The following is a 15,376-nucleotide window of genomic DNA, read 5'->3' on the forward strand; positions in this document are numbered from 1 at the left end:
TCACACTTTTCCTTTTTTCTTTTTTTTTTGGAGACAGGGTCTTTCTGTTGCTCAGGTTGACCCTGAACTCCTGGGCTCAAGGGATTCTCCTGTCTCAAGTCTCCCAAGTAGCTGGAACTACAGGTGCGCACCACTGGGCCTGACTTCCCATCTTCTTCTGATACTGCACTTATTCTATTTCCCTGACACATGGGTAGAATTGTGGGACAGAGTTATGGGTAGATTTAGCTTGTAACAATGACCCCCTAAGATTCAGCCTTCTTTTACTGTGTATGTGTACATATGTGTGCAGGCATGTGAAGTATTCCTATGTGGTCGACACCAGTTAGGTCGTCACTGAAGATTCACATACTTGTCTCCATTTCCCAGACTTCCTTGCAGTTAGATTAGTAGCCAATGACTAGTTTTAACAACAAAATGTGAGCGGAAATGATGAGCACCATCTCCTGGCCAAGGCAGTTAAGAATTGAGAGTTCTTTCTTTTTCGAGGCACCTTGAAGGCTCCATGTTCAAGATGGCATAGCTAAAAGGTTGTGGCCAACCAACCCTCAAAGGCTTTAGGAGAGCCAGGGAAAAAATCTTGATTGGGTGAAGCCACCACACTTTTAGTGTTTGTTACCGCAGCAAGGCTCTCCCTTGCTGGCTAATATATCAATAAACACCAGTCTGCTCTCTCTCTGCCTGCTCCTTCACCTGCCAGCCCTTTTCTCTGACTGTATTCTTGCCTATTTTTCTACTTGTCCACCTCTGCCATTCTCCCAGCTCTCTTTGCTCAACCTTGGGGCTGCCCCCTCCTGCCCTTCCCGACTCACTGCCATCGTAGTCCAGGGTGGCAAACTGGGCTGTCTCGTTGCTGCAGCCAGCACTGTTGCAAGCCCGCATGCGCAGCTCGTACCACGTGGCCTCCCGCAGTTCAGTCAGAAACACCTCTGTGGAGCTGTTGGCCCGGAGGCCCTGCCAGGCCCAGGTCCCTTTGGGCCGGTACTCCAGTACGATGGCCGTGATGGGGCAGCCCCCGTTGTTCCAGCCCTGCAGGTTAAGCCGAGCATGCGTGGAATTGATGTGGGTGAAGAGGTGTTGGTCTTTGCTGAAGGAGGGCTCTGAGGGGCCGGAGGGAGAGAGAGGTTAGAGAGCTGGAGAAGGGAGGGGGCGTTCATCCTGCCGGGGAGAATGGCCTTGGGGTGGTTGCGGCTTCAGTGGCTCCGTGGGATCTGTGGACGGAACAGGTGGGAATGGGGATACCCCAGAGAGCAAGAGGAGAGGGAGAGGAGGACAGAGAAGGGAAGGACCCAGAGAGGCGCCTCAACAGTAAAGGATGAGTGATGGGGAGGAAGGCAGAGGACTGCCACCCTCTGTCACCCTCGATAGGGAAGTGAGACTATTTTTTTTCCTAGTGAAGATGATTTTGGCCTCAAGATGCTCTAGTGGTGGGAATGAGGCTGAGGTTCCACCCTTCAGTCCCCAGTGTTTGAAGGTTTGGAGGCTGGGTCCCTCCTTCCCCATGCCAGCCATCCTCCACCCCCATATCCTGGGCCCCTCCACTTGGCTCCGCTCCCCCACCCCAGGCTCTTCTCTCCATCCCCACCCTGGACTCCACCTCACCCCGCCCATGGGTCTTGGCCTCGATGATCTCGCTGATGCGCCCAGAGCCCACGCTGTTCTTGGCCGCCAGCTTCACCTTATACCATGTGCCACACTTGAGGCTGTCCAGCTTAAAGGACCGCTCGCTGGAGCTGATGAACACGTCCTTCCACTCCTCGCTGTTGTCCACTGAGTACTGGAGCACGAAGCCTGTCGGGAGGGGTCTGGCTCAGGTGGGCGGGGCAGGGCAGCAGAGGCCCAGCCTGGACTCCCCAATGGGCACTGTAGGGGTGGGGCTCAGGAGGTGGGGGCAGAGTGGGGCCTTTGGTCATTGGGAGGGGCATATGCAAATTAGACTCCAACCTGAGGGATCTTGGGTCCTGTCCCCGGGGTGCTTACTGCTCACTTTTCTTAGCTCTGATGTTAGGATCCCACAGGAAACCAAGTCAGGAGGCTTAAGAGGGAGCCTATTTATATCTTTGCTATTCCATGGTGTTGGGGGGGGGGTTTCCCTGGCCAGAAGTATCCCCATCACCTAGCAGCTGGTTGGAACTGTAAATTATCAGCCCCACTCCAGACCTATGGAATCAGAAACTGAATCTTTCTAAGATCCCTGGTTGTTCACGTGCCCATTCAAATTTCATGGATCCTGTAGGTTGATCTACTTGGACAGATTGGGAAAATAAGACCCAGAGAGGAAAACAGACCTCAGGTCCACCCAGTCTGGGAGTGCCAAGGGACTGTGAGGTTTCCCTGCACTTGAGTGCCTCCCTTGTGGTCTGAATGCCCCCAGATCATTTCCAGGGTGTTACAGGGACAAGTGGTCAGACTGAGTAAAGCCCTCCCCCTGCTCAGGGGCCCCAGGATTCCTCCCCCTCATCCAGACCCCTTCTCACCTCGGATGGAGCTGCCCCCATTGTCACCTGGAATCCAGGTCAGAGTGATGGATGAAGCTGAGGTTTTGGAGACAGTGAGGCGGGGCTGGTCTGGGGGAACTGTGGGGGAAAGCCATCAGCCCTCAGCACAGAGGTTGACCCCAGTGGTGGGTCGCGGGGGTCCCCATGGTAGGAAGGGGCTGGCTCTTCCATGTTCTGGGTCCCTCCACTCTGTTCACTCCCTCTCCACCCCTCCTGCCTCCTTTCCATTCCCACCTGTGTTCCTCCAAAATCTGCCCTCTCCTACCTGAAGTTTGGCTTTTTCTGCCATCCACTAACCCTTTCTTCTAACATGGTGGAATTTCTATCCTTCTCCATCCTGTCCCCACCCAAGCCGCCTGCCTCTCAGGGCCTCACCTTGCACCAGAAGGTTGACGATGATGGTATCAAAGCCACCGGTGTTGGTGGCCGTGCAGGTGTAATAGCCGGAGTCCTCAGCCTTCACAGCACGTAGCAGCAGTGTGCCATTCGTGTGGATGAGCCGGTGCCCGTCCATGGACACGGGGATGGCCGAGTCTTCACTGCCAGGGTGAGTGAGCAGAGGGGTTATGGCAAGCACCCCTCCTCCTGACCACCCTCCCCAGGTAGGTGGGAGTGGAAGGAGGCTTGCTAGGGGCCCTGTACTCTTGGAGGTTTGCTCAGCATTTCCTGTGGGTATCCAGTAATCTTGGCCTCCTCAACCACATAGGCAAGGGAGGCCCTTGGCTCCAGACAGAGGGAGCCACAGAGGCCACCCAGGGAGCGCAGTGCCATGCACACTGCAGGGCCTCCACAGGGCCAGGAGGCAAGCAAATCATCTGGAAGCGAGAACACCCAGACTCTCCCTTCTCTGGGGTTACCCATCCCTTCAGGGGCCTGTCACTCACCTGTCCTTGGTCCACTTCACAGCAGGGGCTGGATCTCCCACTGAATTGCAAGGCAGCCGGACATCTCTCATCCAGGGTGTCGTCACGGTGCCCCCAAATGAGATGATCTTTGCTGGGGCTATAGGGAGGAGAGAAGATGAGGGCCACCCCATTTCTACCCTTTAATACTCCCCTGGGCCCTTTCTCAGGACTCCCTGGATTTGAAATTCAAGTCAAAGGAAATTTTGGCAACCCTTGGCTGCCCTGGTGGAGGTGGTTCTGAAGGACGGACTGTGACAGGATGGGGCTGTGAGCAGGCTGGAGGCCCAGGACAAGATCTGATGGGACCTGGGGGCTGACTGGTTTTGGAGGAGATGGGGAGAGGCGAGGACAAGTCCCAGGGCTCAGGCTGGGCTGACAAGGTGGAGACGGTGCCCTGGCAGTGACAAGGCACAGTGGAAGAGGGCCAGTGTGGTGAAGGGCAGCCAGAGTCCAGGGGAGTCTGCAGATGTCTGGACCAGAGGCTGATTTGGGAGTGATGGGTGGGGTGGGGCAACCCCCTGGGGTCATGGACACCTAGGCACACAGGAGAGAGCAAGGGACACCCTGAGGGGGCTGGGAGAACTGGGTGACACCACAGAAGGCACAGGCCAAAGAGCAGGATAGGGGGGCATTATCAGGGGCCACAGAGGTCACCAGGCCTGATTGGAGGGAACCGAGAGACCCCATGCCCCAGAGGGCCAGAGTGGCCGTGCACCAGGGGCCTACTTGGCCGGGGGAAAGTGTGAAGTGGTTGGGACCAGGTGAGAGGTCGGGGTGCAGGGAGTGGAGGCTGGTCCCCCTGAGGGCAGTGCGGGATGGTGGCACGTAGGAAAGGCCTGTGGAGCTGCTAAGAAGGAAGAGGGGGCCACCTGGGGGCCAGAGGCAGTGGAGTAGGGCCTGCATTACCTTGGCTTTCCTGGGGCCAGAGAGATGCCTCAGAGGACAGGGGTTCTCCAGAGACCTGGCTCCAGACTGGGTTCTGACACCAGCGGGGGCCATGTGTGAGTGTGAGTTTGTTTATGAGGGCGAGTGTGTTTGAGGGGGGAAGGGGACCACAGTGCTGTCTTGCCTGCTTCCCTGGGGAGCTGTGAGGGGTGTGTGATGTGTTCTTGGAAGTGCAGAGCCTGTAAGGATGCACTGCATTTAATGTCTACGGGGGCAGAGGCCAGGCTTCTGCCAAGAGCTGGGTCCTCGGACCCCTACCTGTGGGCTAGTGCCAGCTGTCCCTGGAGGATCACAGGCTCTAGGCCCTTCCCTCCTGAAGGGGCTGAGTTGTAGAGCAGGGGTAGGAGGCACCCCTGGGAGGCCACATGGACTAGCACCCAGAAGGGTAGTCCAGCACCGTGTGGCTGTCTGGGCAGGCGGGTCACCTGTGTCTTAGACTCACAGTCACACAGGGGCATTACAGTGCCTGCTGGCCGGCAGGTGGGAGCCCTGGCCAGCCTCAGGACCTCAGCTGGATGCTCGCTGGCTCTGAGCCAATGGCAGGTAGGGCTGAAGCCTGCCTGAACCAGGGCAGCTGGGCCGAGGTACCACCCCATCCTTGTCCAGGCCCTGGGACCCCAGGGCTATGGCGCCAGGGAGTAAGTAGGGACTGGGGAGAGTAAGTAGGGACTAGACAGAGTAAGAGGAAGGGAGACCAGAGCCAAGTGGAGGACCTAGAGTCCTGGGCTCACTGGCCGACAGCTTTACCTACGTGGCAGCCTGACTTGGTCTTGGGCTCAGAAATGCCATTCCCCAGAAGCATGGGGGTGCATCTCCATGCCACACCCCTGCCCTGGGCAGGGATTCAGTGGGGCCCACCCCTAGAAGGCCTGACTTAGGCCTAGAACCTGAGCCGTGGTGGGAGCCCTCTGCCCGCGGTGTCCAGGCTGCAGTGGGCTCTACACAGGCTCTCTTGGGAGCCTCGGCTGCTCTGTGGCAGCAACGCACCCTGCTGAGTCCCCTCTGGGGGAGCTGAGCAGGGTGACAAAGGCTCAGTGTTCCATGAGGGTGAGGGTGACTCCCCTTCTTTCTAGCAGGATTAAAATTCAGTGGGAACATGCTGCAGACCTGGGAATGGGGCCCCGGCAGCCTGTTGTGTGGTTTTCCTGGAGTCAGGGGGCAGCAGAGACCCAGTCTTGGTGGAGGCAGGAGGGAGGCAAGTGGCCAGCTCCTTCCAGCCACAGGTAAGGCAGAGGGTAGACAGCCCCTAATTGGGGAGAACCGGAATTCTGGAAGGGAGCTTCTGGAAGCTTCTGCCCATCTGCCCCAGCCCCACGTTTCTCACCCTTGCCAGCAGGCTCGATGGTGACCTTCTCGCTGCTGTTTCCCCTGCCGGCGGAGGTGACAGCAGCCACCCACAGCAGGTACTGCTGCCCACGGTTCAGGTGGGCGATGCGGTAGAAGAGCTGCTCTGGGCTTGTCTCGTACTCACTGGGAGCCTGTGGGGCAGAGGTGAAGCAGTGCTAAGAGCAGAGCTCAGCCCGGGCCTCCATCCTGCCATCTGCCTCAGTGCCCTGGAGGAGGGGATGGTGGCCAAAAGGGGCAGGGGCCAAGGCGGAATTCTGTCCAGCTTGCTCTTTCCCAGTTGTGGAGTGGCAGTGGATGGCTTTGGTGCCGTGGACGGGAGCTGGCAGGCCTGTGGTGCTGCTGGGTCAGCCTCCGTTCCTGTCCCTGAGTGTCAGCTACGGCTTCAGGCCAGGGGAGGTGGGTGTTGAGGGTGAGATGGGGGTAGTCACAGGAGGAAGAATGGTGGACAGAGGGTCCCAGGAAAGCCCCGAGCAAGAGAGAGTCTCTGAGAAGAAGTGAAATAGTGCGTTTGCCTTATGAGGGTTGTAGAGGGCTCCCCCGGCTCAGTCAGCCCAGCCCTGCTGTCTAATTGCGCCCCTTGCTTCCTGGAGAAGGGGCGGGACAGGGAGCTACGGAGCTTTACTGGGCAGCACTTGATCAGCGATTATTAGTGGTATAGATCGCCATCTATATTTGTAGGTTACATAAATCTATAAATTTTTTTAACCAAATGACAGTTTTGACAAGTTGCCAACAAAACAATATCAGATCCCAGTGGTTTTACCAGTTGCTTTGATGAAAAGATTATGTTGCCTTGGAAACCAGAGGCTCAGATATTGAAATGAATTTGAGAAGGAGCTTTTGATAAGCGCTAGTTTGCAGACCTCCTGTCAGCCTCTTCCCTGCTACAGGCGGGATGGGGCTGACTTTCATTTTATTTTATTTTTTGGTCAGCCGCCGGGAAGGGAGAGGAGGACAGCACCAGGGCCCCTTTGAAATCAGGGCGGAAGTCCAAGGAGGGGGAGCCTCCCCCGGAACAGATGGGGGGCCCTGAGGCCAGAGGGAGCTAGTAATTAGTTATCTCTGCAGTCATGGGACCTCGCACACGCGCTCACACGCACATGGACATGTAGATGCCTGCACGCACGTGCTGAGGACAGACTCAGACAGATGTGTGGTCACAGGGGGGCATTCTCCATGCCCCGAGCGAGGGCTGAGGGGTCTAGTGACTTAAAACAGGAGAAAGCATCCTCTTGGGCCCTAGGCCATCTGCAGGAAAATGTTAGGGAGAAGGTACAGGTGTTTTTCCCCACACAGTGCTCCCCAGCACATCCCTCCTCCTGCCTCCCTCAAGAGAGTCCAGCCTTTAATCCAAGACCTTGTGGAGACAGGTGCAGAGCCACCTGACCCACAGTGGTTGGGAGGCCATTTTAAGCTACAGCACCCTTGGGTGCTGGTATATCCAGTGCACAGTTCCTGTCTGTGCTGAGGTCTGGGGTGGTGGCCTGGCTTCCTTCAGCACTTGTCTAGCTATTGACTGGACATATGACCCATCGTGCTGCCCACGCTCCCCAGGATGTCTGTGTTCTTTTCTGCAAGCTAGGAAGCAATACAGTACATCCCCTGTGTTGTAATTGTGAGGGACAATGAGGCAGAGGGTGTGCCAGGCCTCTGGAGAACGGAGACGCATTCTCCTCTGGGTTTATTTTCAGTGAGGGTAGAGTGTGTGTATGTGCATGCGTGCATGTGTGGAGAAAAGCTGAGTACTTGCTTGTGTGTCAGTGTGTACTGAGTGTACCTTTCTGTCTACACAGGGCAGGAAAGTTTGGCTTCCCCTTGAAGATATTAGCATCCTTCCCAGATCCCAGGTGCCTTCCTTTTAATCTAGACTCTCTATGAATCTCTTGAAATCTCTCTCAAAAGCACTCAGTCATATCTCCAATTAAGTCCCAGTGGATCAAAGGTATTTTTTTTTTAAAGACAAACTATGAAAGAAGAAACCATAGGCCAATATTTATCTGTCTTTCTAATCATTAAATAAAGGCAAAAATTATGAACAGAAATGAATAATAGATAAATTTAAATTCTGTAAAAAGAAATACTATGCTACATCAAAAGCAGAATCAAAAGTCAAGCAATAAATAGCAAGTACTTGCAATTTGTATGATAGAAAATGGTTATTCTCCTTAATATGTAAAGAACAAATTCAAATCAATAAGAAAAGCATGAGAAACCCAAATAGAAAAAAATGAACAAAGAATATGATTTGACAATTATCTAAAAAGGAGAAATGTCACTAATAAAAACAATTGAGATAACTAGTAACCAAGGAAAGGTAATTTCAAATAAGATACCTTTTCAAAGTAAAAATTCAACTGGCAAAAATGCAAACTAAACTAAACCAAAAGTTAACCCAAAATGAGCATAGATACACAGGACAATGGTGGTGGTCCATATCACCACAAGTACCTGTAATTTTGGTGGAAACATAAAATGGGGAAGCTTTCTGAAGAACAATTTTTAAATATGTAAATAGAACCTTAAGAATATTTACTCTTGGGCTGGGGATGTGGCTCAAGCGGTAATGCGCTTGCCTGGCATGCACGGGGCGCTGGGTTCGATCCTCAGCACCACATAAAAATAAAATAAAGATGTTGTGTCCACCGAAAACTGAAAAATAAATATTAAAAATTCTCTCTCTCTTCTCTCTCTATCTTAAAAAAAAGAATATTTACTCTTTGTGACCCAGTGATTCTTATAGAGATTTATCCTAATATTAAAATATGCGAAGTATTTGTATAAAGGCATAAATCGGCCTGAACATACTTTATATACAGATATGAAAAACTGTGCTCGTAATAAGAATTGTAATGCTTAAAAAAAATAAAGAATAAAATAAAATAAAATATGGGCATAAAGACTTTTGTGAAAAATGTTCACTGAAGCATGACTTACATGGTGAAAATTTGAAAAATACATTAAATGTAGACTAACAGGAGACTTATTAAATAGATTAGGTATAAATGGCCATTCAAGATCATGTTTTGAAAGAATATTTGCTGATGTGGGAAGGTGCCTACATAAATTACATGAAGAAAGCAGATTATATAACATCATGTAAAATTTTATTTTAATTATGGAAGGAAAAAAGCAGACCCTAAGCCAACTCATGATCCCTGTGTGGATCAAAGTCGAGAAGGTTCAGGGAGTGTGAGCACTTTGACTTTGACTTCATTCTTTCCCATAATTTACAGAATTTTCTAGACTCAAATCGTATTATTTTTATAATCAGAGAAAAACAACAATTGTATGGAAGTATTTGGTGAAATTTCTACCCAGACTGGCTGTCCCCGGTGCATCCCTGAGAGCCAGCTCCAGGCCCAGTTCTGTTCTGAGGACTCCAGGCACACACACTCCCACACCCCCATCAGCGTGTGCAAGCGCTCGCGGTCTCAGGGGCATTTGCCATGCTCACACCCAGGGTTTTGCACTGTGGCCTGTGCGTGTGCGCCCTCACCCCTAGCATCTCCACCACGGCTGTCTTTCATAATTGACTTTGTGATGCAGTTGTTTGGAGGTTGGAATGTATCTGTGCCAAGTGATTATGTCCCATGTGATGGTTGGGCCCCTTCCATTCCCTTCCCTTCCAGTCCCCCTATGTGGCTGAACCCGAGTTCTCATCATACTAGACCTTGTATGGCACTGGCTGATGGGAAATCTCTCCTGGACTGAGGAAGTCCCTACACGCTCAGGACGCTAGGAGGACAGAGGTGGGGCCCAGCTGTAGCTGGATATTGAATGTCCCTAAAGGTCCATGTGTTGAAAGCTGGGTGCCCAGCTCGTGGTACTACTGGGATCTGTTAGGAGGTGGGGCCAAGTGGAAGGAAGTTAGGTCACTGGGGTGTGTCCTTGGAAGACTCTGGCCCCTTCTGTCTCTCTTATTGCTTCCCAGCCACCATGAGGTGAGTATCTTGCTGTATCACATGTTCCCTGCCATGATGTTCTGTGTCCTCCCCCAGGTCCAAAGGCAATGGAGCCAAGCAACCATGGACTGAAAACTATGAAACTGTGTGCCCAAATAACCTTTCCTCTTTTTAAGTTGATTATGTCAGGTGTATGTCATAGTAATGGAAAACTAACATAGTCTCAGTGTCTCCAGTAGCATGAGGAGGGGATGGGAACCAGGAGTTCTGTGCTGGGGTCTGGGAGAGGATCGCTGTCCAGTGGACTGGAGGCTCCTGAAGCCTGAGCTAATGTGGAGGCTTCCAGACACTAATCCCTTTGAAGGGCTTCATTATCAGAGAAGAAATGACAGCAAAAACCCAAGCCAGAGAATGGCTGCCTTCTCCCATCAGTTATGAAAGTTAAGACTTTACAACTGCCAGGCTGCTACTTTTTCGCTCATCAAACATGTATTCAGTGACCATGATATTCCTGGTGCGGCGTTCCACAGCTGGAGACTGAAAATGTTGATGAGAAAATAGCAGGGCCTGTGCAGATGTGGAGAAATGGGACTCTTATCCCCCACAAATGGGAGTGTGACAGACAGGAGCACCCGACAGTGCAGGGTGGTAGGCCCATGACCCAGTGACTCCTCTCCTAGGTACACACTCAACAAAGACACATGCGCACGAACATCGAGAGACACATTTGAGCCTGTCCCCAGCAGCAGCATGAGAACAGTCCCCCACCGACAACCAACCCGAAGCCTTCCAGCCGGGGACATCCACGGATAGCGCAATGCATGCAGAGAAGAAGTGAGAGAATGAGCTACAACCACACACAGCCACGTGGATGGAATTCACAGATTCAAAACAGCCAGACAAATGGCGCAGCTCCAGTCCCACCAAGGACAGAAGAGACAGCTCTGATCTGTGCTGTTGTTGTCAAGAGGGAGGCAGGGGAAGGGGTGGCTGGGAGGGCATGAGTGGTCTTCTGGGGTGTCGTGATGTCCTGTCCCCTGCCCTGAGGGCTGCCACCTGGGTGTGTCGTGCACACTATGTTGCCTATGAGGCAGTGGCCCATGAGGATGGCCAGGAGGGGTCAGTGTTGGTGAACTTCCTCCCTGGTAAGAGAATCCTGGATTTAATGGTGAGAAGTTGGGCCACCTACCACTGGGAGAGTAATTCAGAAAGACCGTGGGAAAGCAGAGAGGACAGGAGAAAATTATAACGCAATTACAGAGCAATTTCGGGGCAGCTTCCCCGGCGGCCAGAAGCTCATGCAGATGCTTGGGCTGATGATGAGCTGATGGAGGGAGAAGCTGGCTACCCCTTTCCATCCTCCTGATGGCACTCATGGTCCTGTGCACCCTACCCCTCTAGACTGGAAGCCTGTTGAGGGCAAGTGACTGCACCTGCACCCGCATCCAGAATAGGCATGCTGCAGAGATGTCCCTCAGCAGGACTTCATGCATGTGTGGATGGAGATCACTGAAGAGGCAGAGGGAAGGATGCATATTATGGGATATGGGTACATACACCACTGCACCCACCCCTGACTTGTTTTTCCACCCCATGGGGCCCCCGAGGCACTCAGTGAGCTGGTCACCTTCCCAGCACTTCCACTTGAGGGCGCCCTCTGCTCCCAGGGGAGAGTCGGGTGTTGCAGACTCTCCCCTGCCGAAGCCCAGGCCCTGGCTGGAGAGATGGCTTGCCTCTCTGGGGTGCCCCCGTCTTTCCTATCCCTTCACCTGTTTCCATGCTGAGACAGTCACTCAGGGCAGAGCTCCAGCAGCACCTGATGCCCAGAGTGACCCTGCTGAAAGGCCATTCATTCCCAGAGGTCACCAAGCAGCCCGTCCCCAGTCATCAGCCGGGAGCCTGCTAAGAGCTTCGACAGACAGAGCAGAATGGCTGGCTGGCTTCCCTCTCACGCTGCCCACTTGATTGTGAGCCACCTGACTCCAAGCTTTGTGACAATCATGCAACTTCAGGAACATAGGGCTGACCCAAGATGGATGGTAGGCAGGCTTCAAGCTGCTTTGGGGTGACCAGTGCCCATTCCTAACTAGGGTTCCAGGTAGAACAGATACAGGCAGCCTCGGGGTTTGGTCTGAAAGCCAGATGGTCCTGTATTCCCCACAGGATCTTCCCTCTCCTGTACCCCTGACTCCGCTTACCGGCTGACCAGACCCCGGGCTGGAGCAGAAGATGGTGTACTTGCGGATCACGCCATTGGGCTTGGTTGGAGGGAGCCAAGAAACAACCACACTGCTAGCCGATGAAGGGACAGCTTTGATGCCAGCTGGGGGACCTGGAACTGAGCAAGGAGAAGGCCTGGTCAATTTAGACAAGGAGGAACACAGCCTTTGGGGAAGAGGATGGAAGGGAGAGAGTGGGCAGATCAATCTAGGAGAGCTTCTTGGAGGGGGCATCCTTGATACCGTCTAAAGGGAGAGAGCCCACAGCACAGCAAACAGGTGGGGAAAGAAGGGTGATGGTTTGGGCCATTGGAGTGGCCTGCTTCAGAACTGGCCAGAATGGAGGACTTAAGGTAGGACAGAGAGAAACAGCCCATGAAGAATTCATCTTGATCCCTCTGACTTTAAACCCTGCCCCCCAATACCCTCACTAACCATTAAGGAAAACCTCACACTGGCACTGGTCATTTGTTCTTTTGAGCCAGCTACCCCTCAACACCCTGCCCCATCTCTGGGCCTGGGAGGCCAGGTGACCCCTGCTCTCAACCACACTCCAACTCTGCACTGTGCTACTGTGTTCTTGTCTTCCCTCCTTGGAGCTTTTATGAGGATAGTGATTGCAGCCTATTCTATTTATTTCACCTCTTTGAGCCTCAGCTCATGAATGTGATGGAGATAACCACTCAGAAGGGTTGTGGTGAGAGGTAGTGTTAATTAAGATAAAGCACCTAGCACAGCCTACCATATAGAAAACATTCAATAGGTTGTAAGAATTATTATTTTGCATTTCTTCCTCCAATTCTCAGCTTATGGCACCTACCTCAGGGGTTTCTCCCAAATTCCTAGTAAGTGGTCAATGATGTGGGGTTAAACAAAACAATTAGATATAGCAGCATCCTCCATACAGGGGCCTGAGTCCAGAACCTGGGAAGCATCGCTGACCCCGCCCTTCCTCCATGCTCCAGCCCCTTCCACCCATGCAGGGAAGTCTGCAGTTGTGAGGTTCAGGAGTCCATGATGGCCACGGGGGTAAGGTGCTAGGTAGTGTTCAGTCTTATCTATTTCTGCATACATTTCCCCCACCAGATATTGAGAGAAGTGTATTAAAATCAACCACAATTGTGTATTTGTCTGTTTTTCCTTGTAGTTCATCTCTGTTTTCATATTATTGAAGTTATATTATTAGGTATATACAAATTTAAATTTTTTTTATTTGCCTCATACATGGTGTCTTTTATCATAAAAAAGCAAACTTCTTTATCACTAACAATGATATTTTGCCTTCAAGTATAATATGTCTGATATCATCAACATTCTAGTTTTCTTTAAATGGTTTGCATGATATGATTACGTTTTTTTCCCCCCATCCATTCGTGTTGAATTTTTCTTTGCCTTTATGTTTCAGATACCTTCTGTAAACAGCATTTATTTGGATTTTGGGTTTTGCTAGCCAGTGTGACAGTTTTTAATCTCTTAATTGGAGAATTTAGTCAACTTATCTTTATTGCAATTGTTACATTTGCGTTTAAATATACTGTCTTACTAAATATTTTCTGTTTGTCCCATCTATTCTGGTTTTTCTCTTTCTTTCCTTTTGTGGTTTCTTTTAGAGTTCTGTGTCTAGCATGCAGTAAAAAAAGAATAGGGACAACTGAACAATATCCTTCGGGGCGGGGGAAGATGAAAGGAACAGACTCAGAAGGGTTCCAAACTTGAAATGATCAAATGTGGACTTTAAAACAATTATACTTGACAAGCATGGCGGATAGGAGACGGGAGGGGAGCAGGGGATATTCCTCTGCACAGCTGTTCCCCTAGCACAGAACCTGCTCCTCTGCCTATACAGGTTTTTTTTTTTTCTTTTCAAAAAAATTTTTTTTTTAGTTGTAGTTGGATATTTATTTATTTTTTTTTTTGTGGTGCTGAGGATCAAACCCAGGGTCTCACCTGTGCTAGGTGAGCACTCCACCGCTGATCCCCAATCCCATTCCTATACAGGTTTTTAATAGGTCAAGGACACTAGTCTTTCCTCTCCCATCCTCTGCTTGTGCCCAACAAGGGTTATTCTCCTAAAACATGGGCTTAGTCATGCCCTTTCCTCAGTCAAAGCTCTTAAAAGTGTTACTTTTATTTTTTTAGTGGTGGGATTGAACGTAGGGTCTTCCACATACGTGCTAAGCAAGCACTGTACCACTGAGCTCTACCCCCAGTCCTGAAGTGGCCTCAGATTGAGCTCAGCTTTGTCCTGGGGGGCCACGTGGCTCTGTTTGGTGTTCACAGGGAAGGTGAGGAGTAGGCAAGAGGCCGTGTAGCTCAAGAACTGAGTCCACCCAAGCTAACCTGAAACCAAGGGCAGACTAAGACATTCAGATTTAATTAAAACTTGAATTCATATATTTGAACTTTATATTTCAATTCATTTTGCTTTTTTTTCTAAATTTCCTGACTTTTTTTTTCCTCAGGAAAAATGTTATATCCCCAGAGTAGGGTGTGTGGGTGGGGTCACCGTGACTTCAGATTATTATTATTCAGGGTATTTGCCCAATTCAGCAGGACTTGAATGGAACAAGTCTGCTTTCCATGCCACCTGAGAACTGACGGTGACATAACTTCCACCTGAAAAAGGAAGAGCCCGGTGAGCTGGGGCAGCTGTGGTGGGCAGGCAGCAGGGACCGCCATTCCTTCCTAGTCTCATTGGCTTAGGTTTCCAAGCTCCTCCACACTTCAGTTATCTCTAACCCCTGCGCTGTAACACCTGTAACTCTTCCAACACCTTTGCCAGGACACATGGTGCTTGGGGTGAGCTGGCCCTGATAATTCCATTTCCCTTTTGGTGACTAGCTTAGCAAGCAAGAGGTATGTGGCCCCGTTCTGGGAAATGAGGATAAATCTGAGGAGGGGGTTTCTGGGAAAGGTTTCTTTTGCTCCTATGAGAAGCATGGCCTCTGGAAGGAACTGCTGCTTCTCCCTCTGAACACTGACTGTCCTGCGTGAGGCCCAAGTGGCAGCCGTCTTGAAGTCATGAGGGGGCAGCTGCCGCACTGGAGATGGCAGAGCAGAAAGACAGAAAGACGGAACCACTGACTTACCTGACCCTGGAGCTGCCCTATGCGGCGGGGCTTCTAGTTATGTGGGATGACAAATGTGCGTGTTGCTTTCCTCTCTTTTAGTTGGGTTTCCTATACAATGGAAGGTGCCTAACAGATCTAATAGGATGGTGGGACGTATAGAGGACATGGAGACTGGAAAGCCGGGATTTGTTACTCTTAGCTGACTGACGCTCACAGAGTAGCTTTGGCTCTCTGGGCCTCAGTTTTCTCGCCTATAAAATGGAAATGACATCTACCTCACAGGGTGGGAGTCTGTCAAATCACGTTGTGACAGCGTGTCACACAATGTTGAGTTGACTGCTGTTCTGCATGAGACCTCTTCTGACACTGGGCTCTTTGGGGGCTGTGCTTCCCCTGGGGGATGCTAATTGCCTCACCTGTCATTTCATTGCTAGCATCTTGGTAGCCACAAAGCAACCAGCATTAGCTATTACCTGACATTTTAGGAAG

General features: G+C 51.3%; 1 protein-coding gene across 1 annotated transcript in view; it reads right to left on the bottom strand.

Moving 5' to 3' along the window:
* Dscaml1 (DS cell adhesion molecule like 1) overlaps positions 1–15,376 on the bottom strand; it is a 318,012-nt gene that overhangs the window by 7,519 nt on the left and 295,117 nt on the right. The window contains exons 20-26 of the mRNA XM_078047071.1: positions 11,796–11,935; positions 5,673–5,826; positions 3,383–3,500; positions 2,874–3,037; positions 2,478–2,576; positions 1,603–1,791; positions 813–1,100 (exon numbers count right to left, since the gene is read on the bottom strand). Of these exons, the coding sequence (XP_077903197.1) occupies positions 813–1,100; positions 1,603–1,791; positions 2,478–2,576; positions 2,874–3,037; positions 3,383–3,500; positions 5,673–5,826; positions 11,796–11,935 (1,152 nt within the window). The remainder of the gene's footprint in view (positions 1–812; positions 1,101–1,602; positions 1,792–2,477; positions 2,577–2,873; positions 3,038–3,382; positions 3,501–5,672; positions 5,827–11,795; positions 11,936–15,376) is intronic.

This window comes from Ictidomys tridecemlineatus, chromosome 4 (assembly GCF_052094955.1).
Source record: "Ictidomys tridecemlineatus isolate mIctTri1 chromosome 4, mIctTri1.hap1, whole genome shotgun sequence".
NCBI lineage: Eukaryota > Metazoa > Chordata > Mammalia > Rodentia > Sciuridae > Ictidomys > Ictidomys tridecemlineatus.